Consider the following 22,239-nt stretch of genomic DNA (forward strand, 5'->3'; position numbering starts at 1 on the left):
CCCGGGCCTGCTGGGGAGGCAGGAACTGGGCTGATGAGAATGACGGGTGAGCTGGGATTCGCCCCGCGGGCACCTGACTCACTGGGCTCGGGGGGCTGGCTCCGCACGCTGCTCCCAGCCAGGGAGCTCCCCGTCCCTTTCGCTTGGCTCTTCTCCCCTTGAAAGCGACAGGGCAGTGTTCACAGGTTTTGCTCAGAGTAATTTTGCTTTTCATTCTGATAAACACACAATAAATCCTACGGAAAGGACCAAGGTCTTGTCCTCGTGTTCACTGGATTACACCTGTGGATGACGGGATACCGCGAGTAGAATCTGAACACAGGGGCTCACTACTCCCTCTGTTACTCACCAAGGAGCGAGTCTAGGGAAGGCCAATGCTTTCTCCTCACCACGGGGATGTCGTTTTCATGAAAACCCTTCTCTGGTGCATGGATCCTGTCCCCCCCCAATCCATATGTTGACGTCCTCGGCCCCAGTATCTCAGAACGTGACTGCATTTGGAGAGAGGGTGTTTAAGGTGGTCATTAAGGTAAATGAGGTCATTGCTGGGTTCTGATCCAATATGGCCTGCGTCTTTGTAAGAGGACGCATGAGGACACACAGACACACAGAGGGACGACCATGTGAGGACACAGGGGAAGGCGGCCGTCGGCAAGGCAAGGGACAGCCTCCGAAGGAACAGACCCGCCTACACTTGATCTTGGACTCCCAGCCTTCCACGACCATGAGGAAATGAATTTCTGGTGTCTCAGCCGCCTAGATGTCCCAGGCCCCACCAACTAACACGGGCAGAGGGTGCCACAGCTTCCGACGGCTGTCGTCCAGGCCAACCTGCCCCCCACAGTCTCTCGAAATTGAGAAGACGTTTTGGTCCGGAGCTCTTAGCCTGCGCTGGACTTGGAGGCCGAGGAGCCGCTGAGAGGGGCAGCCGTCAGACCAGAGGTGCGTGGGGCCGCAGGCACAGGGGTAAATGCCGGGTGCCCAGGGTGGCATCCAGGCACCTCTGAGAACCACAACGGCGTGGGACTGTCCTGCGAAATGTGGACATGGAAACATGAGGACTTCTGGAAGGACAGGAGCCTGGGAGTCAGAGCAGGGTGACCCCACACCCACCACCCGCGGGGCAGGGGCCACGGAGGAACCCCGAGGCTGCCAGCCAAGCGCTCCTGGTTCCGTGCTGCTCACGGGAGAGTGCCGAGCCAGGGGCCAGGCCCCCAGACCCGCCCGTGCCCACCGCACCGTCTGCTGGGGAAAACCAGCAGGTGCCTGACTTCCCCCTTCCTGCCCCCACTGCCCTCCTCCTCAAGTCCTGACCATCGACCCCCGAGATACTTTATCAATTAACATGAAACAGCCCACCGTTTGTGTAGCAGTTGGTGTCCCCACCATCAAAAAAGCATCTGATAGCGCGGTGGCGGATGTGAATGTCCAACTCCCCCAGGGAGGGAGACATGGCCCCTCGAACTGTCAGCGATCCGTCCCGCTGACGTAATCTGAACATGTCCCCCGAGGGCAGGAGCCTGGTAAGTGGCTCCTTTATTTGCTTCCCGCCAGCACACCAGTGGTGCTGACACGGTCGATGCGGATGCCTTGGGCGCGCTAGCTGTGGTGAGGTCACTGCGGGAAGGCCACAAGAGCAGAGTTGTTCTGGCTGTGGGCTCCGTGCCCACCTCCTGCGCTATAATCGGTGACCATTGTCCTCCACGATTTCATTATCGCTTGGCCCATTTGGCAGACACAGAAAGGGAACGGGATGGTTTTTCTGTCCCCTCATAATAATGGCACTTTGCATGTGTAAAGCACATCGCACACATTCAGCGCATTTCCCCGTCTACCACCGAGTCTTATCCGAGTGAAACAAAACTCCATGTGTTTTGTGATTGCACCATAGAGACAGTTAGGGATCAGAGCCAGTGAAACTCTGTGCTGCAGGAGGACCAATGTCCCAAATCGCTTAAAGAATCACAAATCCCACATAAGTGGCGCATGGAGACAGCACGATAGTGGGGCAGTGCGGCCAACCCGCGGGGGCAGACACATCTGGAGCATGGGAATCGATGCAGCTCCAGCCGGGAGCCCCCAGCGAGGCTCGTCTGAGTCCCGGGGGGTCTCTCTGTCGACGCGGGCAGGCGCCGGGATTTAACTGTAGAGAGAGGCGGAGACTAGGGAGCGCTAAGGGAGCAAGAAACCGTGAGACCTGGGGGATACTGGCACATTCTGTGGCCTAGAAACATGACCCAGAAATGTCTCTTGCTTTTTCAGCAATTGGGCAAAGGGCAAGAATGGATATCTGGGAGGGTGAGCATCTGTGTGTTGCGGGGTGGGGGGTGAAAACAGAAGGTTTTACTCCTCATCACACTGTGGGAAAGGGGGCTTCTGGAAGCAAAGCTGCAGCGAGAAAAACAGGCTGTCTGCAGATTCCATGCAGAGTCCTCCCTGGGGGTGGCCCTCCCTCTCCTCGGAAGCAGGCAGCAGGCACTCACCCCACGGGTCCATCGCCCACCGGCAAATCATTGCTTTTACTCTGGCACCATTTAGGGAACTTCGGCTCTCTCAGTCACACCCTGGGGGCTGGGCAAGCGGAAACCCACCCACCTGCTTTGCCAGAGCCTAGCTTATCCTCCAACTAGGCGATCTGCAGCCTCGCCCCAGGGTTCCCCAATCCCGATGCCCAGGCTGTGTCCCACACCCACGAGATGGAATCTCCCGGGGGGGGTGGGGGGGACCCAGGAGCAGCGTTCTGTAAGCTCCCAGGTGATGCCGATGTGCAGCCAGGTTGAGAACCGGTGCTCAAACCCCACCTGTCACCACGCTCACCCGCCGGGCAGCGAGGGACGCTCCACGAGACAAAGCACCTCACGCCAGTCACTGGCCCCTCCGGTCCTGTCACCTGCCTTAATCCCATGCTCAGCAGAGAGAATTCTGCCACAGCCAGGCTCCTGGTCCCTAATCCATAGCTAATTAACATAAAGCAGACACCAGGCTTGGCAGTGTGGCGGGGACACAAATTAGGGGGGCATGATCCCTTCCTTCAAAAATACAAATGTGTAAGATGTGTGCAAGCGACTATCATATAAGGTATCGTGTGGTTGGGGCTTTGAGAGACGCTTTGAGGGGCAGGAATTCAGGAAAAAGAAGCAAGATCCCTTTTAGCTGGGTGGAGCATGTGTCCACAGCTCGCTCGCTTGCTCTCACACACGCGCACACACACCCCATCCCCTCAGCACAGGCCACAGGGCCACGGACACAGCAGGTGCTGAATGAATTCCAGCCAAATGAATCAAGTCAGATCAGCGCCCGCTGGAACCCACCAAGCCAACGTCCAGGATGCCTTGGCTCCCCGTCCGGCCCCACGACGCACAGGCTTCTCCAGGTTAACACCACCGCCCCAACCTCTGTGGCTGGGCTCTCCCCCGCCCCCACCTCACGCGGTGCACAGCCTTGGCCCTGTGCCCTGCGCTGGTGGCTCTGCAGACTGACTCCTCCCTGAGGCCGAGATCGGCCCCTTCTCTCTGGAATGAAGCCTCTGATCTATGGCTGAGTACACAGCCCCCCCAAAGTAAGACCAGCCATGTCCACTTGCCTAAGATCTGGCCAATGAGTTAAGTGGAAGAGGTGTGTGCACCTTCCGGCCCTTCCCCCCGCCCCCCGGGGCTTGAAGGGACACCATGGTGTGACACCCCGGCAGACCTCATGGACGGGCAGGGGGAGCATAGGTCCCCAGATGAGGCCTGGGGCAGAGTCTCCTCCCACTGCACCCTGTTCTGGACAGGCTCCCCAACAGAGCAAGCTCCCTGTGTCCTTCACTGGCAGTGGCCCCACATAGGAGAGGAGAAAGGGGCTACGGGGAAGCAGCCAGTGATTGGGCGACTTCTCAGAGCTGAACTACCAAGTCCATAAATCCGCCTAGAAGCTCAGGCTGTGAGACAGGCTTTGCCGATGGACGCAGGGAGTGGACCGGCCTCCTTTTCTGGTCCACACGACTGTGGAGACCACAAGGGAAACCGGGTGCTCATCCCTCTTGGTCAGTGGCCTGCAGAGACGGGCCCCTAGTGTACAGCAAGAAGCTACGGAAGGCATGGAAAGTTACCGGCTCCCACGGACGGAAACAGCAAGAGAGAAAGGGAGTGAGCGTGGGCTCTGGAGCCAGACCCAGGAGCTGGGTGACCTTGAGCAAGGAATTTACCGTCTGCCGGAGGCCATCACATTCACATCACATCACAGAAGATTCTGCTCACGGCAGTCCCAAGGTCCGTGCACAAACCCGCTGAGCCTGAACTTCCCAGGATGGGGGGTACATTAGTCAGGGTCCTCCAGAGAAACAGAGCTGACAGGGTGCATGTGAGTGTGTGTGTGCATGCATGTGAGCACATGTGTGTGCTGTGTGTGCATGTGTGTTTGTGTGTGGGTGCACATAGTATGTGAGTGTGTGGTGCATATGAGTGTGCATGGTGTGTGCATGTGTATGTGACTGTGTGCATGTGTGTGTTGTGTGTATGAGTGTGCATGGGGTGTGTGTGACTGCGTGTGTGAGTGTGCATGCTGTGTGCATGGTATATGCATGTGTATGTGACTGTGCATGTGTGCGTGTGTATGTGACTGAGTGTGCATGGTGTGTGCATGTGTGTGGCTATGAGTCAGTGTGCATGGGGTGTGTGTGACTGTGTATGTGTGCATGCTGTGTGCATGTGTGTGTGCATGGTGTATGCGTGTGTATATGACTGAGTGTGCATGTGTGTGTTGGTGTATATGTGTGTGCATGGGTGTGTGTGACTGCATGTGTGAGTGTGCATGCTGTGTGCATATGTGTGTGCATGGTGTATGCGTGTGTATGTGACTGTGTGTATAAGTGAGTGAGCATAGTATATGTGTGTGTATGTGACTGCACGTGTGTGACTGTGTGCATGTGTTGGTGTGTATGAGCGTGCATGGGGTGTGTGTGACTGTGTGAGTGTGCATGCTGTGTGCATGTGTGTGTGCATGGAGTGTGCATATGTGATTGAGTGTGCATGTGTGCGTGTGACTGAGTGTGTTGGTGTGTATGAGTGTGTGGGGGGGTGTGTGACTGTGTGTGAGTGTGCATGCTATGTGCGTGTGTGTGCATGGAGTGTGCGTGTGTGACTGAGTGTGCATATGTGCGTGTGCGTGACTGTGCGTGTGTTGGTGTGTATGAGTGTGCATGGGCTGTGTGTGACTGTGTGTGCTGTGTGCATGTGTGTGTGCATGGAGTGTGCATATGTGACTGAGTGTGCATGTGTGTGACTATGTGCATGTGTTGGTGTGTATGAGTGTGCATGGGGTGTGTGTGACTGTGTGTGAGTGTGCATACTGTGTGCATATGTGTGTGCATGGAGTGTGCGTGTGTACGAGCCTAGTCAGCTGCCCACACCCTCATCACAATATGGCTTCGTTGGATGTGCGCGTCTACACATACATAAATAGATTTTCAGGGACTGGTTCCTGTAATGTGTGTGTACATGTGGGAACCCCATTCTGCCAGGTGGGCCAACAGGCCGGAGATCCAGGGAGGCCCTCTGTTGCAGCTGAAGTCTGAATCGGCTACAGAATTCCCTCTTGCTTGGGGAGGTCAGTTTCTGTTCTATTGAGGCCTTCAGCTGATTGCACGAGGCCCACCCTCATTATGGAGAGCAATCTGTTTTATTCAAAGTCCACCAATCTAAATATTAATCTCATCCACAAACACCCTCACAGAAACATCTAGAATAACATCTGACCACATGTCTGAGCGCTGTGGCCCAGCCAAGCTGACACCTAAAATTAACCATCACAGGGGGTGGGCATCCAGAAATCCATATTTTCAATAACCTCCCCAAATGTGGCACAAGGCCCAGCCAAGTTTGGGGACCACTCTCAGTGATGCACCCCGAGGTCACTGATGGTTTCAGGGTCTCTCCCTCCCCCTCCACGAGGGTCGCTGGACTTCCTCTGTGGAGGGGAACCAGTCTTCCTCACATGGGGCCGCGAGGACGTTCCCTCCGCGCACGGCCAGGACACAGCGGGCAGGGTTGCTCCTCCAGCCCAGGGATGCCTGCCGACTGCCAACCTCTCCGGCCCCAAGCGCTTCTCTCTTCCCCTCTCCCACGGCAGACACCGTTCTCCAGACCCTGGGAGCTGCTTGTGAGTCACCAGGACCCCTGCCAACCACTCAAATCACCAGCTACATCTCACGGAGTCCCTCTGGCGCAGCGCCTATGAGACGCCCCTATGGGGCATTTTCCAATAACAGAGCCGGACCCTCCCAAGCAGCGTGCCTGGTGGTCCCGCAGAGCTATCTCTTGCTTCAACAGTGTTTGGATGGAACAGACCCAGGGACACCAGCCTCCGACCACCCTCCAAACTGTTTCTCCAGCTGCAACCTTCGGAGCATCTCCCCGGCCACCCGGTGCCTCTGTGACCGGCCAACACCCTATTTTGAGCTTAGCTCCTTATTACCGATCTGCCAGGAGCTCCCAGATGCGTCAGAGTCATTCCACGGACATGGAGGCCGCTGTCAACCGCCTGGTCCACCCGCGGGCCTCCCACACCCACCTCTGTCTGGGCTTCTGTTTCCACCGGGAGGATGTGGCTCTGGAGGGCGTGGGCCACTTCTCCCGTGAGCTGGCTAAGGAGAAGCGTGAGGAGAAATGGACACTGAGCGTCCCCGGAAGGGGGACCAGTGCAGCAGTGGGGTCAAATCCAAGATGAGTGGGGTCAAACCCTGGACGCCGTGGAAGCCGCCCGGGTTCTGGAGAGGAACCTGAGCTGGGCCCTTGTGGATCCACGTGCCTGGGTTCTGCCCACATGGACCCCCATCTCTGTGACTTCCCAGATGAGGAGGTGAACTCATCAAGAAGCCAGGCGACTGCCTGACTCACCTCCGCAGGCCGCCCGGCCCCCGGGCTGTGCGACCAGGAGCCCCTGGAGCCCCGCAGCCTTTGGGGGGCCCCTGGCATTCCCCCGTGCCGGGGCGTGTGCCTGAGCCTCTCCCTGCAGCCATGAGGCAGCTTTTTAACCCCCCTGGAGCCCTCGCCCAAGCCCTGGACCACATGGAAACAATAAAGCTTTCTGCAGCAGAAAAAGGGGAAAGAAACTGGACCCTCCCAAGACCTCCTATGGCAGAACTTCTGGAAGTGGTTCCTAAGCAGATGTACCTTAGACGTTCTGCACAGGGGGCGGGGGAGGCCTGGGGGGCTCAGTCATTAAGCGTCTGCCTTTGGCTCAGGTCATGATCCCAGGGTCCTGGGATTGAGCCCCGTGTCGGGCTCCCTGCTCAGCAGAAAGTCTGCTTCTCCCTCTCCCACTCCCCCTGCTTGTGTTCCCTCTCTCGCTGTCTCTCTCTCCGTCAAATAAATAAATAAAATCTTAAGAAAAAGAAGAAGATCTTCACGGGGGATTTCGATACGCAAAGTGGTTAGGAACCACCAGTCCCACTGACAAACACAACAAAGTAGTGCACTCTACCGTTTACCATTTCCTGACGCGATGCTCACACGTGATTTTGCACAAGACAGACAGCAAAGCTTACCTGCCAGTGATAAGTGCCCTCCGTGGGCAATTAGTGGATGTCCTGGGTGTAGAATGTGGAGTGGAGAACAGCAAGGCCATGCTGCAGTGTTGGGAGGGTGCTGGGCGGCTGGCTAGGCTCACTCACTAGCTCAGGAACATGTTCATACCCCTGGCCTAGAAACATGCAGGATCCAGATCCATGGCACGGATCTATTGCCAATTTCTGCACGTGGCTGACCAGAGCTGCTCGCAAACAGAACCACAAAGGAGGAGTCCTTGAAGACCCACGGCACGAATGAGGCCACCCCTTTGGTGGAAGCGAGCTAAGACCTCTATACAGTTGTCATGATGAGAAGAACAAGTGGAGGCTGGAGGGATGGTGTGGAACTCTCCTCACACTCACGAGTCCACTGCAGATGGTCAGACTGCCCGCCTCCCCCACATCTACATGGAAAAACCACTTTTCACCAGAGAAGAGCTGATTTTGAAATGACCAACGATCTTTTCCACAACTTTCACCAGGAATTGCAGACTATAAAGGTGGCAGCCTCATTCCCAGGCCTATCGGATGCCAAGTGGGTGAGGGGTTGTAGCCTGGCGGGAAAGACAGAACTCACGCGTAGTCAATGCTACTCGGGATGAAAGGACCACTGGTATGGGGTAGGGATTTACCCATGCCAGTATCCTGAGCTCGGCCCCGCAGAGGCACTCGTGAGCAAGCAAGGTGTGGTCCCTGCCCCAGAGAGCTCACAGCTGGGTCCCCTTCTGCCCAGCCTCAGTGACCTTGGGCTCCCAGAGAGGGGCCGTGGCCACGCCAGCCGAGCAGCCCAGACACATGGCGCTGATGTCATCTCACCACTAAGCCCTCGGGTCTCAGTTTCCCCATCTGAAAATGAGGGGTCCAGCCAGATGACCTCTAAGGTCCACTCTGGTCTTAGCATTTTATTTCCTGGTCACATACCGAACATCAGCCTCGGGTCCCACATTGTGCTGAACTCCGGGGTCCTGAGGATGAACAAGACATTGGTGTCTACACACCACATCTTCTTTCTGCATCCATCCGTTGATGGACACTTGGGTTGTCTCCGCATCTTGCCTGTTGTGAATAAGGTGCAGATGTCTCTCCAACTTCGTGCTTTCACTTCCTTCGGATATATAACCCGAAGTGGAATTGCTGGGTCATAGGGTAGCTCTATTTTTACCTCCTGAGGCTCCGCCATAGTGTTTTCCAGAGTGGCTGCACCAGTTCGCATTCCCACCAATGGGCACGGGGTTTCCCTTTTCTGTGTGTCCTCGCCAACATGTGTTATCCTGTGTCTAACAGGAGGCAGGTGGTGTCTCATTGTCCAAACCCCCAAATCTTAATCTCCTTCGTACAGGTAAGTGGTAGAACGACAGCAATTATGGTGCCACACGGCCTCATATACCCACACCTTTGCCTGTAACCCCTGCCCTGTGTTGGGGGAGCTCACTGAGAGGACATGATCGATGGCTGACCTGTGAGGTGGACCCTGGTGATCAGGGCTCGTCACCCCCTTCCCCGTCCTTGGAATGTGGGTCCCGCTTGCCTTCCCTGCTCCCAGAAGCTGTCCCCAGGACGGCTTTCAGACAGTGATGTGGTGCTGAGACCACGTGAGCAGTCCATGTGACTGAACCCCATTAAGGCTCTTTACAAACTGCTAAAACTCGGTGGGTGGATGCAGAGATCTACCCCTCTTGTGGCTGCCCAAGACAAGCCCCATATGTCCGTACCCTCGCTTGCGAAACCGGCCACCTGCCAACCCGGAGCGGCCTGCCTCCCTCCTGAGGCCCTCACTGTGCTCTGCTCACACCTGGCACGCTCCCGAGGCGCTTCTGAACCACACGCTGGGCTTGGCCATGTGACTCGCTCCGGCCATCAGGACACTAGCAGATCAGATGCAAACCAAAGCTTGCAGTGTTCCCGCTTCTCCCCTGGCCTCCCTGTGACATCATGAGAAGAGCCTGGGCGCGTTGCTGGAGGACCGGCAGGGAGCACAACACCCCCTTCTCCCCATCAGCCCAGCCAATGTGGGGGAGCCAACCGGGGACCCATGGACCCACCGGAAATAGAAACCGCACTTGCTTGCGGTAAACTGGCTTGATCCTCTATAATCATCGTAATGAAGAACCGGGAAGGACGGGGCCAACCAGCCGTGGGCCTGAGGAGCCAGAGTGGCTGCGGGGGGCTCTGCGGGGCCTGCCACGGCCTGGGGGGCAGAGGGAAGCGAGGACAGGGCTCCTGCTCTCCCCGCCGCCCGGCTTCTGGCTCAGCAGCCCTGTGACAGCACCCCTGTTCTCACAGTGAGTAAAACGTTCCATCTTTCCCTCTGACTAACAAGGACTTCGCCACAGAAAGCGACTGAAAATGTATTATACATGAGACACAGTTTCTGAACTAGTTGCAAGTGTTGTTCTAGGATATTTTTACTTCTCTTCAAACACTCCCTCTGGGGGTGAACTGGCCTACCAAGAAGTTAAACGGAAATAGAAAAGAGCCTTGAAGGAATCCACCGGACCCCAGCCCGGCGAGCCAGCCCAGGACAGGGTCCCTGCGGCCCTCTATGGCTTGGGGCACTCGTACCTTCCCTTTAAACAGCGGGCGATGTTACCGGAGCTCAGGTCCGCAAGGAGCATGTTTCAGAGAACCAACAGTTTCCCCGATTTTGTGATTAAAAATGTGGACTCTGGTCAGACTCGTCTTCAGATCCCAGCTCCACCGGCTTGGGAAGCATGAGACCCCAGAGGTAAACCTCTCCACGCCCTGACTTCTCGTCTTTCGGGTGGGGCTCCTCATCATGACCTACTTCATAGGATTGTCGGGAGGATTACAGTTTATTCTTGTAAAGGCGGATGATGGTCACTCAGGAAATGTAAGCAGCTCTTGGCCCCCACATGCTTTAGAAATCTGCCAGCCAACACGGAATTGTGATCTGGAAGATTTCTGAGTCAAGGATGGCCTCTCTCCGGCCGCCGAGTTTGTGCATCCCTTTTCATTGCCTTACGTCTCTCAAATAAAATGCACCACTCCCTCCAGAGCCCTGCAGGAAGAACCGCACCAGCAGCCAAAGAGACTGGAAATCAAGTCCATCCCTTGTGGCAGGGATTAGAGAAAAGGACTATCTTCGCTCTTCTTCCAAGTAGCTAATGCATGACAAACATTGTGATCCAAAGCGACATGAGTCTTTCTCTCGGTTCTGGTACATTAATGCATTTAGTAGCCTCCTCTGAAGTCAGAGAAATTGCGGTAGAGTTTGAAACCATCTATTTATAAATTTGTAGAGTCAGCAAACAGCTGATGTGTACAGGCACAGGACACAACCACGTTTTTAAAGAAGATTCTCCCCCTATGTAAGTAGCACATGCTTACAGCATCAGTGAGCCTTACTAATGCTGCATAACAAATCATTCCAAATTTCAGTGATAATCACTTACACCTGCTCACGCATCTAAAGGCTGACTGGGGGCCGCCGGATCCAGGGGGCTTGGCTCTGAGCTCCAGATGGGCTGGGGTCTGCATCCCATGCTCCTTGCACCAGTGGGTTGGCCTTGGTGATGTCAGGGACACCCAGGACTCTGAAGCCTCAGCACACCCGCCACCTGCCCACATTCACGTGGCCGAGCCCAACATGAGTGGGGGGGAGGGGACCTGCACAATCACATAGCAAGGTCATGGGTCCAGGCAGGGCTGGCTTCAGGGACATGACCCAAGCAGCTGCACATGACCCCATGGGGGAGAATCTGGAACAACAGTGTGATCTTCCTACTCGACAAACGGGCTCTACACTGGGAAAGGGTCCTAACCGCTCCCCACCTCCTCCAACCCCGCTGGTGAGACCCCGTCGTGGAACTTCTGCAGGGGACCCGGCTTCACAGCATTCAGCCACACCTGACCCCGTGATGCCCCGCCCCCCGCAGGCGTGGCTCGGATAAGCAGGAAGGGGGGGGCGCAGGTGGTCATTGGTGGCAACACCTGTGGCCTTAGCACCACCGCGTTCTTCCAGATCACGACCTGGCACACCTGCCCCCTCCCACCAGCCTGGTTACACCCCAAAGACCTCAACACCCCAGCACCCCAACCCCACCCACTCCTCCTCCACGTCCCGGGGCAACTGCTCGATGGAGGGGGAGAATCACCCATCCACCGTTTAGAGCCACAAACATCAGAAACCTGCAGGGGGCTGGAGACGCGCTTGTGGGCTCAGGGGGCAAGGTGGAGATGTCCAGATGCGTCAAAGCCAGAAGGGACATCCCGACCTCTGCGCCTGAGTCTCCCTCCCCCCGGCAGGCTCAGCCAACACGAAACCGTCAGACTCTGTTGTCTGACTTGGCCTAAGGGAGGTGACATTTCATGGGCCCCCAGGGACAACCGAGTCCAGGGTCTGAGGAGCCCCGCTCACAAGGCACGCTTCTCCCCATGCTCATGCCAACCTCGGGCTCGCCCTTTCCTCCAGCCGTTCTCTGAAGTTGCAAGATGCAGCCGGGGCCCCGGGGCAGCTCAGCCTCCTCCCTGCGGGGCCCGTGATGCTTCCTGACCTTCCTGACCTGCACAGCAACCCACGGAGCCCACATCCCACTCCAGCAGGCGAGCAGCATGTGAAGTGGCTCTTGCCATGGAAAATGAATCACACGTGCACGTCGACACGGGAATCCTGCAGTTCAGACAATTACCCAAAGAACACATTTTCTGATAATTAGAGAGCTAAAAATGGATCCCCTTTGAAAATCCCTTCCTTCCTCCCGAGAAAGCTGAGGAGGTGGTTTAGCAACAATCAGCCGCAGAGATACATCACATTCTGGGTGTTTGGGGGACAAGTTCCAAGAAATTTCTTGGAAGGTACATTTCCCAGAAGGTGGTGGAGCTAACCAGACCCACGAACGCTCCCCACGTCCCCGGCACGGGCTCAAGCCGAGGAGGCCACGGGCCACCTCACCTGCCTCCGGGGTGTGTGTGAGCCCCGGGGGTGTCACACGGCGCTCCCGGCAGCCGCTGGGGGTCAGAATGCCTGCGGGAACGCGCCCAGCGCCGAGCAGCTCTGAGCTGCACACACCTGTAACTTCTCGAGGCAGGCTGGACAAATCATCAGGGCAGGGGCAGCATCTGGGCGCAGCAGAAGCCTGCGTCCCCCACCACCTCTCCCGTGGAAGGGACCAGAGCTGGTGGGCAGCAGACAGGGGTCAGGTGACCACACAGACCCCAAGGAGGGCAGCGGGCACGGACGGGGCAGGAGAAGTTGTCAGTTAGGGACCTGCCCGGTCAACGGCCGACACAAGAGAGAGCTACGTGTGACTTTAAAATACAAATCTGATGAAAGTAGTAAGTGTAGTAAATATAGTAGATGCACATGTTTCGGGCTAGGTCCTCGTGCCGCTGGTCGTGGGACCGAAGACCGTTGGGCCGCAGGTCGCATGATTGGGCGCAGCTATAACACCCAGGAACTTGAAGTCAGGGTTGCCTGTCCGCAGTGTCTACCCTGGACCAGCCTCCCTGGGGTTTCCCGCTAACAATGAACAGCACCTGCGTTCCCAAGGGCCACAGAGGCCACCGCATGGGGGGAGGGACCACATGAAAAGGACGAGAAACAGAAAAAGGTACTTGGCGTAGGTTTCCTGGAGCAAAATGCCTGCGGTTTCTAGAAACTTACACAAACTATGTGTAAATTGACAAATGGTAATGCTAATTCCCACCCAGCCTAGGTTCTCTCCTGGCCTCAGCTCTGACCTTGGGCTCTAAGCAGGACCCTGGCAGTCGCAGCCACCGGCCACTGTCCGGCCAGAGTCAGTGGCCAAGCGGTGCCGAAGGGTGAGCCAGACTCATAGGATGGATGTGAGAATTGAGGAGGCACGTTCAGGATGGGGGAAGGGAGCGTGACAGACTCTTAGGTGTCAGACGGGAAGTGACCGCCGAAGGGGTTGCTGGTGTCCAAGATACCACAGGCAAAAGTAACGGACAAATTCCTGAGTTGCCCTTAACACCAAATGTAATGTGTTTCCTTACATCATCCTTTACTCTTTGGGTCCCTAATGTTTTCATGTGTATTTTCCCTATCTGACTGCACTTCCCTGCTACGACCCACAAGCTGGGGAACCCTATCAGACCGAGGCTCTAGGAAAGCACGAAAGGACAAGTGAGTAGCTGGAAAAATAAGTAACTACTTGATTAGGCTCTCTCCTCCAGTGAAAGGTATCATTATGGAAATACGGAAAAAATCCAAAAGCTCGCACCATTACTCCCTGTCAATGTCGGCGGGGTAGGTGTTTCTCTCGAATTCACCTACGGCTCAGAATCTCCCTCTGGGCTGACAGGTGGCTTCCCCATCCTGTGGCCCGGCTATGTCACGGAGGTGAGCTAAATACCAAGCTTGAGCTGCATGCGCACACGTGACCATGTGTGCACACATGTGCTTCCAGATGCTCTCGGGGCCGCTGTGACCTGCCACCCATCCGCTCACAACTCTCCCAATGCTTGGCCCCCCCTTTGATAACACTTCCCATCCCGCCCCCAAAACACTCCCAGTGATGCTGCCCATCAAACCACAAAGCTGAGCGGCAGGCTGAAACCTCAGAGGAAACCCAGCATCTAGTTAAAAACTTCCCTGAGCCCCACCAGGAACAAAGGCTGTGCGGTTACATGAGCTGGAAACGCCATCCATCATCATGCGAAGGTAAAGAACCTCCGAGTCCAGCCAGAGGGCACCTGCAAATATCCGGTGCTGCCCTGTCACTTTGACTGATGGCCACCCCTTCCAATGAGCTCCTTTTATCTCGAGGTTTCCAGCGAACAAAAGGCTCACTTGCTCCCGCCGCCTGCTCCCCTGCCATTTGCCTTTCCGGGGAGACAGGACTGGAGCAGGTGCCAAGCCTCACCAGCCCCTTCCGCGCATGACCAGCCATGACCACGGGACCGTCCACCCTCGGGCGTGGAGTTCCTGCACTGACCTTTCTCAGGAGGAAGCAGATGCGCTCGATGTTCCTCAGACGTTCTCTCTATCGGGATGCACAGGAAAGAAAGAGAGGGGAGGTTAGATGCTCTGCTGAAGGAGCGTGAGAAGCCCCCACATTCAGCCCCCAGGAGAGAAGGCAGCACCCACCAGAGACCTGCGTGCTCCCACCCAGCGGCTCATAGAACTCAAAAAAAAAAAAAAACAAAAACAAATAATCCAAATAAAAATGGGCAGAGGGTCTGAACCGATATTTTTCCAAAGAAGACATACAGATAGCCGTGGGTACATGAAAAGGTGCTCATCACTCATCATCGGGGAAATGCAAATCAAAACCACGGTGAGCTATCACCTCACACCTGTCAGAATGGCTAAAATCAACAAGACAAGAGACAACAGGTGCTGATGAGGACGTGGAGAAAAAGGGACCCTCGTGCTCTGTTGCTGAGATGGATATTGGTACCGCCGCTACGAAAACATCAGGGAGGTTCCCCAAAGAGTTAAAAACAGGACTACCGGATCATCCAGCAATTCCACTTGTGGGTATCTCCCTGAAGGAAATGAAATCACAGTCTGGAAAAGGTATCTGCACCGCTGTGTTCACTGCAGCATTATTTATAAGAGTCACGACACAGAAGCAGCCTGAGTGTCCATGGATGGGTGAACGGATAAAGAAAATGTCATATGTATATATATAGTATAATATACTCTCATACAGTCAGGATACACACACACAGGAATATCACTCAGCCACAAAAAGAAGGGAATCCTGCCATCAACAACATGGATGGTGTTATGCTCAGTGAAATAAGCCAGACAGAGAAAGACAAGTACCATGTGATCTCGCTTATATATGGAATCTAAAACAAAACAACAACAAAACAAACTCATAGAAAAGATCAGGTGTGCGGTTATCAGAGACAGGGAGTAGAGGAGAGGGAACTGGCCGGAGGGGGTCAAAAGGTACCAACTTCCAGTTATAAGACAACTAAGTCCTCGGGACGCCCTGGAGGCCGAGTCACCCTCCCAGGAGGACTGCCCACCCGGGGCTCCATGTGCCCTGATTAGAGTCTACGGTCGGGAAGTTCTCTGCCCACTGATGTCATTTTTCTAAAGTGAGTGCATTCAGAGGAAGGAATCATCCAATCATCCCACTACATCAGACACCAGCAGCACCCCCAAGCTAAGACGTCTCGAGATGTCGAAGTCCATGCCCGGAGCCCGGCTCAGGGCTGAGAACAGGTGCCTGCGGCCGGGCGGGGGGTGACGGTCACATCACGCACGGTGTGCCACCATCCCTTTCCCGCAGTGACTTCTTGTTTTCCAAAGCCCCTCTGAGCACAGCTGCAGCCTCTGTCCGATGCTTCGTTACGAGGCAATTTGGTAACCGTGGACGTGATGCTAATGAACTTGCTCGCGGATCTGGGGAAGACAGGTGGCTGGGCCACTTCAGCTTCCCTAACTGAATCATACAGTGATTCCTGTGCATCCTTTAAGCCCAGAGGAAAGAGCCCACATCAGGACAAATTAGTGTCCACGTGGCTAGGAAGACAGACCACGTCCTCCGCAGCAAACCCCGTGTCTGTCCACATGCGCATGAGCACACACAAACCCCACACACGGCTGGGCATCGAGGCTGCCTACATGGAGAATAAGAGGAAAGGTGTGAGGTGCCAGGCACAGAGAGGCTGCTACGGGGCCCGCACCAGCTCCTTCCCCACAAGCCGGTCCTCTGCTGGCTCCCCTTCCTTGATGGTGACACTAAAGGGCCTGCCGATAAAGGAAGGGGAAGGGCTGAATGAGAAGGTAGGAGTAGAGCAGGGCCCTCCTCGTCCCTTCCAGCTCCTGGAAGGGGGTCCACCCCAAGGGCCCTGCAAGATTTGGAGCTCTAGGGGATCTTCAATCCAGAGAGCCAGTGGGCCTCACGCTTGCTCACAGAGCTACTGTCTGTAAGCTAAGTCCACGCAGGGCGGGCGTCACCAGTGGGCAGTAGCTCCTTCAAGCCAGCTGAGGCGGAGATGCATTTTTGGGGGCTCTACGGAGCCTGAAAGACCTCGAACGTGAGTTAATGAGGCATCCAAAGCACTTAGCTCCCTGCCGGGGAGTAAATCGTCAGAACCAAGAAAATATGTCTAATATTCTTCCATGTAGGGTTTTAATGGATTTTTTTAGAAATCTCAGACAAGAGTGCTTTCCCGGGGGGTCTTCAGTCTGTCCACGGACTGTCTGGCCCACAGGGTCCAGGCTCCTTGATTAAGTCATTACCCAGTTAGAAGCGTGGCTTTCACGATAGGAGTGAAGAGCCGAGACCCAGCCTCCACGCTACACCTCACCCTGCAGCAGATGCATTCTCCCTCTGGTCAACAACAGCTGAGCGCCTACTGTGTGCAGGCTTCGATCTTGCGCTGACCTTCCCCAGAGGCTGCCGCGGCGCGCGTGTTGGTCCTATATCCTCTTCGTGACTCCACGAAGCTGTCTCACGGTTTCACCGATCGCCTGGGCTGAATTGGCAGGACAGGGCGGAGCGGAGGACACATTTCCGCACTAGCATGCACCCGGGGTCATTCAAGAAAGCCCTGCGTGTTTTCAGTGAGCTCATCTGAGCCCACACAGCTAGGAGGACGGATAGCGGCCTCCCTCTCGGACTAGAGCTCCAACGGGCCAGGTGTGTAACCCTGGTGCCAAACAGAAAACATCCAGAAAGAAATGAGACTGGGGGGTAGCCCTTCAGGCCTGGTGGGGCCAAGTTACCACAGGTGGTGGGGGGAGGCCAGCAGATGGAAATAAAAATGGACTTTAATGCAAGTACAAAGCCTAAGAAGTTTCCAAGTGCATCTTAGGGACTCTTGCAACTTGCCACAAATTTCTGCTTCACATCCTTGACTTTGAAAAGGGTTTGGCTCTATTTCACAGAACCAAAGAATCTGATGCCAAAGGGATGATAAAATCGGGCATTAGAAAATCCAATCTCTGAAAGAGACACCATGGAGTAGCTAGGTGGTAAGAACACGGGCTCTGGGGACAGGCAGACCTCCAGGGGCTGTGGGCCCTTGCGTACGAGTCTGCACATGCGGTAAATGATGCCATTTGGGCAGAGTTGTGAGACTATAGGTTATACGTGTAAAGTTCCTAGTGTGCAGTAAAAACTCACCAAAACGTACGACTCCAATAAAAGCCCTGTGCTTTACAGAGGGGACACTGAAGCCTAGTTCCCTGGTCTTCTGGCTCCTCCCGAGAGCACATCTTTCTTCAAGGAGAACAGACCTCTTTGTCCGTGTCGCTAGAGTGACACCATAAGGCTTCCAGGTTAAGATGGATTCACACTAGTAAATCCTGCTGTCCGGTCTACAACCTCTAACTGAAAATACCCACAGAGCTATTCAAACAAAAACTTGGCTTGGCGCTGGAACCCGGGGCCTGGAAGGAACTTCAACCACACGCGGACCCCGTGAGTGCAGGCTGAGAGACACACCTGAAAGAACCGTGTGTGTCCAGCAGTGCTGGTCTCGAATGAGTGTGGACAAGGCTCTGTCCACCCGCGTGGTTGGTGTCCGGCCCTGGCAAGTGGGCTGCACCCACCCCATTCATTGGAAGTAGGGTCCTCCTCCTCTCCCTGCACAAGCCGCTTGTCACGCCCACTCCCGGGCATGAGGGAACTGCAGCCGGACGGGACGGTCAGATCGCACGTGCCAAGCCTGGATCTGAGGACCAGACTGCATCAGATTCCCCAGTGGGAGGCGAGCTGACCTCAGGCCCACAGAGCCTCTAGAGATGAGTGTCCCCCTGGGCGGTGGACGCGGGCCCAGGGGCTCTGTACCTCCACCCACTCTGGTGTCTCCCTCTGAGAGACCTGGCCAAGCGCAGCGCACAAACAGCCACTAAGGAGGCTCCCATGCCCTGCCAGCATGTTGGCCAACATGGAGCCTCTCTCCTTATTCAAGGATGAATAACCAGAAACGCCGGCACGAGGCCTTGAAGACTCGTCCGCCAAAGCACAGCAGACCTTTCCCACCTGGCCTCCTGGAATCGTCCTATTTGACTTGCAAGGTACGACGGGAGGACCTCAGGAATGAGAGGGGTCCTCGACGGCCCTGAGCCAGGAGTGGAGGCACTTTACCCACCCCCCCATAGGAACGTCCCTCCTCCACAGGCCCCAGTAACCCGCCCTGACACCCCCCGCCCCCGCCTGCACCCGCTACTTACCGCATGAACAGGGTTACACTGGTCTATGGGGCTCTTAAAATCCGTCCTTAACTCATCGAAGGCAATGATCTGAAACAGAATGCGCAGAATCGAGATGTTAGTGCAAAGGTGAGTCAGTGCCCCGCGTCTTCCTATAGATTTGCTTCAAAATAATACAGGAGGCAGGAAGAAGGTATCAGTGATCTAAGACCGGCCAGGAGGTGGTTGCCGTCAAAGCTGGTGATGGACACTTGGGGCTGATCGAACTCCTCTGTCTTCTGTGTACCCTTAAAACTCCCCCACATAGGGAAAGGGCAAGATACTGTTTAAGGGCACGCACCTGCCACGAGTAGACAAGTAAGTCCTGCAGACCTAATGCACAGTCTAGTGCATACAGACAACAAAACTGTACTCTAAACATTAAACTGGCCAAGAGACCAGCTCTTAACCAATCCAGTCACTGGAAGAAGTGATAACTATATGTTGGAACAGAGGGGTAGCCAGTCCTACAATGGGAACAGTTCTGCAACATTCGTGTATCAAATTTACACAATGTTGCATGCCAAGGGTATTTATCTCAATTGTTGGAAAGCCCCCAAGTCAAGCTTCATAGGCTTCCTGTGCTTTGCAAAGACATGGAGAAAACTCCATTACAGTGGCGGCAGGTGGAGGTATAGATAAAAGCACAAGAAATTCCAACTTCAAGCCAGCGCTTTCCACCTCTCTCCTTGTAGGAAGAAGCCGTTTATTCTCTGTGTTTATTTTAGCAGAGATGCTGATCGGAAGTGAGACGGACAGAAGGCAGGACAGAGGAGAAGAGAAAGGCAAGAGAGCAGGGCCAACGGTAACGGAGAGGACGCGACCTCCAGCGGTCCACAGGCTGGACAATCAGCTCCTGAGCAGTCCCGTCTTCACAGACGACCGCTGGACGTGGGTCCTCAACTTCATTCTGGACAGAGACTCACAGCTCGCCAGACGGCACTGGCGTGGAGGCCCGAGGCACTCTCAGCAGCATCTCTCTTGGGCTGCACATAGATGGGCATAGGCAGCTCCCCCATGAAGGCACATCCCAGGGGCCCGGAATGCTTGGCAGAACCACGGTGGCAACGAGGCTAGAGGCCACCCACAGGTGTCCCCGTCCCAGCAACACGGGGCTCAGACGAAGTACCCAGTGGGGCAAATAATCCCCTTCCCTGCACAAAGCAGGTATAATTTTAAAGCAGTCACATGTCATCCTGATTTCAAAACTCCTACAGAATTCAGGGGAAATTCTAGTATAACCTGTATTAAGTAGACACATTTCTGCCTCATCCCTTGCCAGATAGTTAACTACCCGGCCTGTACTTGAACTGTTAGTGACAAGAACTCACCTCTCACTGAGGGTGCTCAGGCCGTGCCCGGCTACCTCTAATTAATACTGTCTCCCATTCTTGAACTTACATATGACTCCCTGAGGCTCCCACCCACATCCTAATCCAGAGTCAGCAAACTACAAAGCCAAATCCAGCCTGACACCCATTTTTGTACAACCTAGGAGCTAAGCATGGTTTCTACGCCTTTAAAGTAGTTGAAAAAAAATCAAAAGAAGAATATTTTGTGACATGTAAAGATTATATTAAAATTTCAGTTGCCGTAAATAAAGTTTTATTAGAACACAGATGCATTCATTCTTTCCTACGCCATGTATACTTTCACGCTACAATGAGGGAGCCCAGTTGCTACAACAGAAGTCATATGCCCAGCAAAGCCCAAAATAATTACTGTCTTACCCTTTACAGAAAAAATTTGCCAACCCCTGGTCTACTCTTTTATTTTCCCTCTAAAGCTTCACCATCCAATGAGATATACACAGAAAGCCATTTAAATTTTAATTGTAATGAGTTAAATTAAAAAATCAGTTCCCCCATTTTATTTGCTCAAAAACCACATCTGTCTGGTAGCTATTAAATGGCACAGACATAAAATATTTCCATCATCACAGGAAGTTCTATTATATATCACTGCTTTGGAGGCATATAGGATAGGTCAAATCACTCTTCCACAAGGAACCCCCTTAAGTAGCATCGGCTATCCTGAACCCAGCAAATCTTTGTTCTTCAGGCTCTCTCCACCCTTTATATAAGCCGACACTTATCCTGGTTGCCCTCTGCTGACGTTACAGGTTGTAAATGTCTATACTAAAATGTGACTGTCAAAAGTAAACACCATATTCAAGATGAGCTCAGCTTAGCACAGAGAGTAAATGTATCACCTCCTCTGTTCTGTTACCTATGTCTCTGTTAATGCAACCTGATAGCATTAGCTTTTTTGTTTCTGCATCACATCCCTGTCTTTTTACTGACCTTGCATTGCCTAAAAGCCCCAGATCTTTCTCATGTGCTCATTAAACTCAGTCCACGTCATTATGTTTGCACGTTGTTGGATTTGAAGGCCTAAGAGCCAGAACTGACTTTTATCCCTTTTAATTCCTCCCTCTTTGGTTTGGTCCATCAGTCCAGTCAGCTGAGATATGATCTATCTCCCAACCACAAATCCTAACGAACATAATGTCCTCAATATGCACATCCACGTTTACCCTGACACAGATGCAAACCGAGCAGAGCCCAGGCAGGATGGAGCCCGAGGTTCACCCTTCCTTGCTCCCATAAGGCTGGCATCAGTAATCCTTCAGCCTGTTATTTATGCAATTATACAGACAGTGCACCATATTTTGATCCAGGAACTGAAAGTCAGTCCCTGGATAGCTTTAGAACCCCACACCTGTTGGTGCACCACATACAAGCCCCAGGAGCGGGGAGCGCAGGAGGAAAGGAGTCGGCCCCCGGGCTGCAGCTGTGACTGTCCAGGTCTCATCCCATCCTGACCCGTGCGGGGCTGGGAGGGGAGTCTGGAGTGAAGGTGCGTGAAGCGCCGGGGGCAGGGGGGAACCCTGGGGATTCAGAGCTGCTGAGCACGTCTGAGAGCCAGGGCCTGGCCTGGAGGAAGGTGTGAAGAAAGGAGTGAGCCCTGAGTGTGACTTCGGCCCCAGAGCTCCGTGAGACAGAAGGTACTTGGCAGGTGCTTTCTCGGGCTGGTGCTGCACTGTGCACAAGGACAACAGAGGCTTCAGCATCCCCGCCCGCCGGAAGCACTCACGAATCTGTGCATCCGCTCACCTGACACCTTGTTTGTTTATTATATGCTCGCCACGCGGGGCACTGGGCTTCAAGTGCATGTTTTAGTTGTGTAATCCTCGGCCACCCCGTGAAGTAGCTACTATTATTGTCCCCATCTTAGAGAAGCTGAAACCAAAAGTAGTTAAAGTCCTTGCCCAAGATCACTGCTCTGGCCCCGGGATGCAAACCAAGGACTCTCTGACACTGAAATCCATGCAGTTAGCATTACGATGCTCTGCCTCCCAAGACACACGGAGGGGAGGAAGTAGGATCCCAAGGACATCCGGAATGAGCAACTGTGTCCGTGGAATGAAAGCAAGCTTCCAGGGGCGCCTGGGTGGTTCAGTCAGTTAAGCATCCGACTCTTGATTTCAGCTCAGGTCATGATCTCAGGGTCGTGAAATCGAGCCCAGCGTCGGGCTCCAAGCTCAGTGCAG

General features: G+C 54.5%; 1 protein-coding gene across 8 annotated transcripts in view; it reads right to left on the reverse strand.

Annotated features, from left to right (window-relative positions):
- CNIH3 (cornichon family AMPA receptor auxiliary protein 3) overlaps positions 1-22,239 on the reverse strand; it is a 127,746-nt gene that overhangs the window by 35,980 nt on the left and 69,527 nt on the right. For all 8 annotated transcript variants that reach the window (XR_004298071.1, XR_004298072.1, XR_004298073.1 and 5 more), the window contains 2 exons: positions 18,669-18,737; positions 14,464-14,511 (listed from right to left, as the gene is read on the reverse strand). Coding sequence is in view for 2 of the 8 variants with exons in the window: in XM_032393954.1 (XP_032249845.1) it covers positions 14,464-14,511; positions 18,669-18,737 (117 nt within the window). In the remaining 6 variants the exon portion in view is untranslated. The remainder of the gene's footprint in view (positions 1-14,463; positions 14,512-18,668; positions 18,738-22,239) is intronic.

Source organism: Phoca vitulina, unplaced genomic scaffold, assembly GCF_004348235.1.
Source record: "Phoca vitulina isolate PV1807 unplaced genomic scaffold, GSC_HSeal_1.0 scaffold78, whole genome shotgun sequence".
Lineage (NCBI taxonomy): Eukaryota > Metazoa > Chordata > Mammalia > Carnivora > Phocidae > Phoca > Phoca vitulina.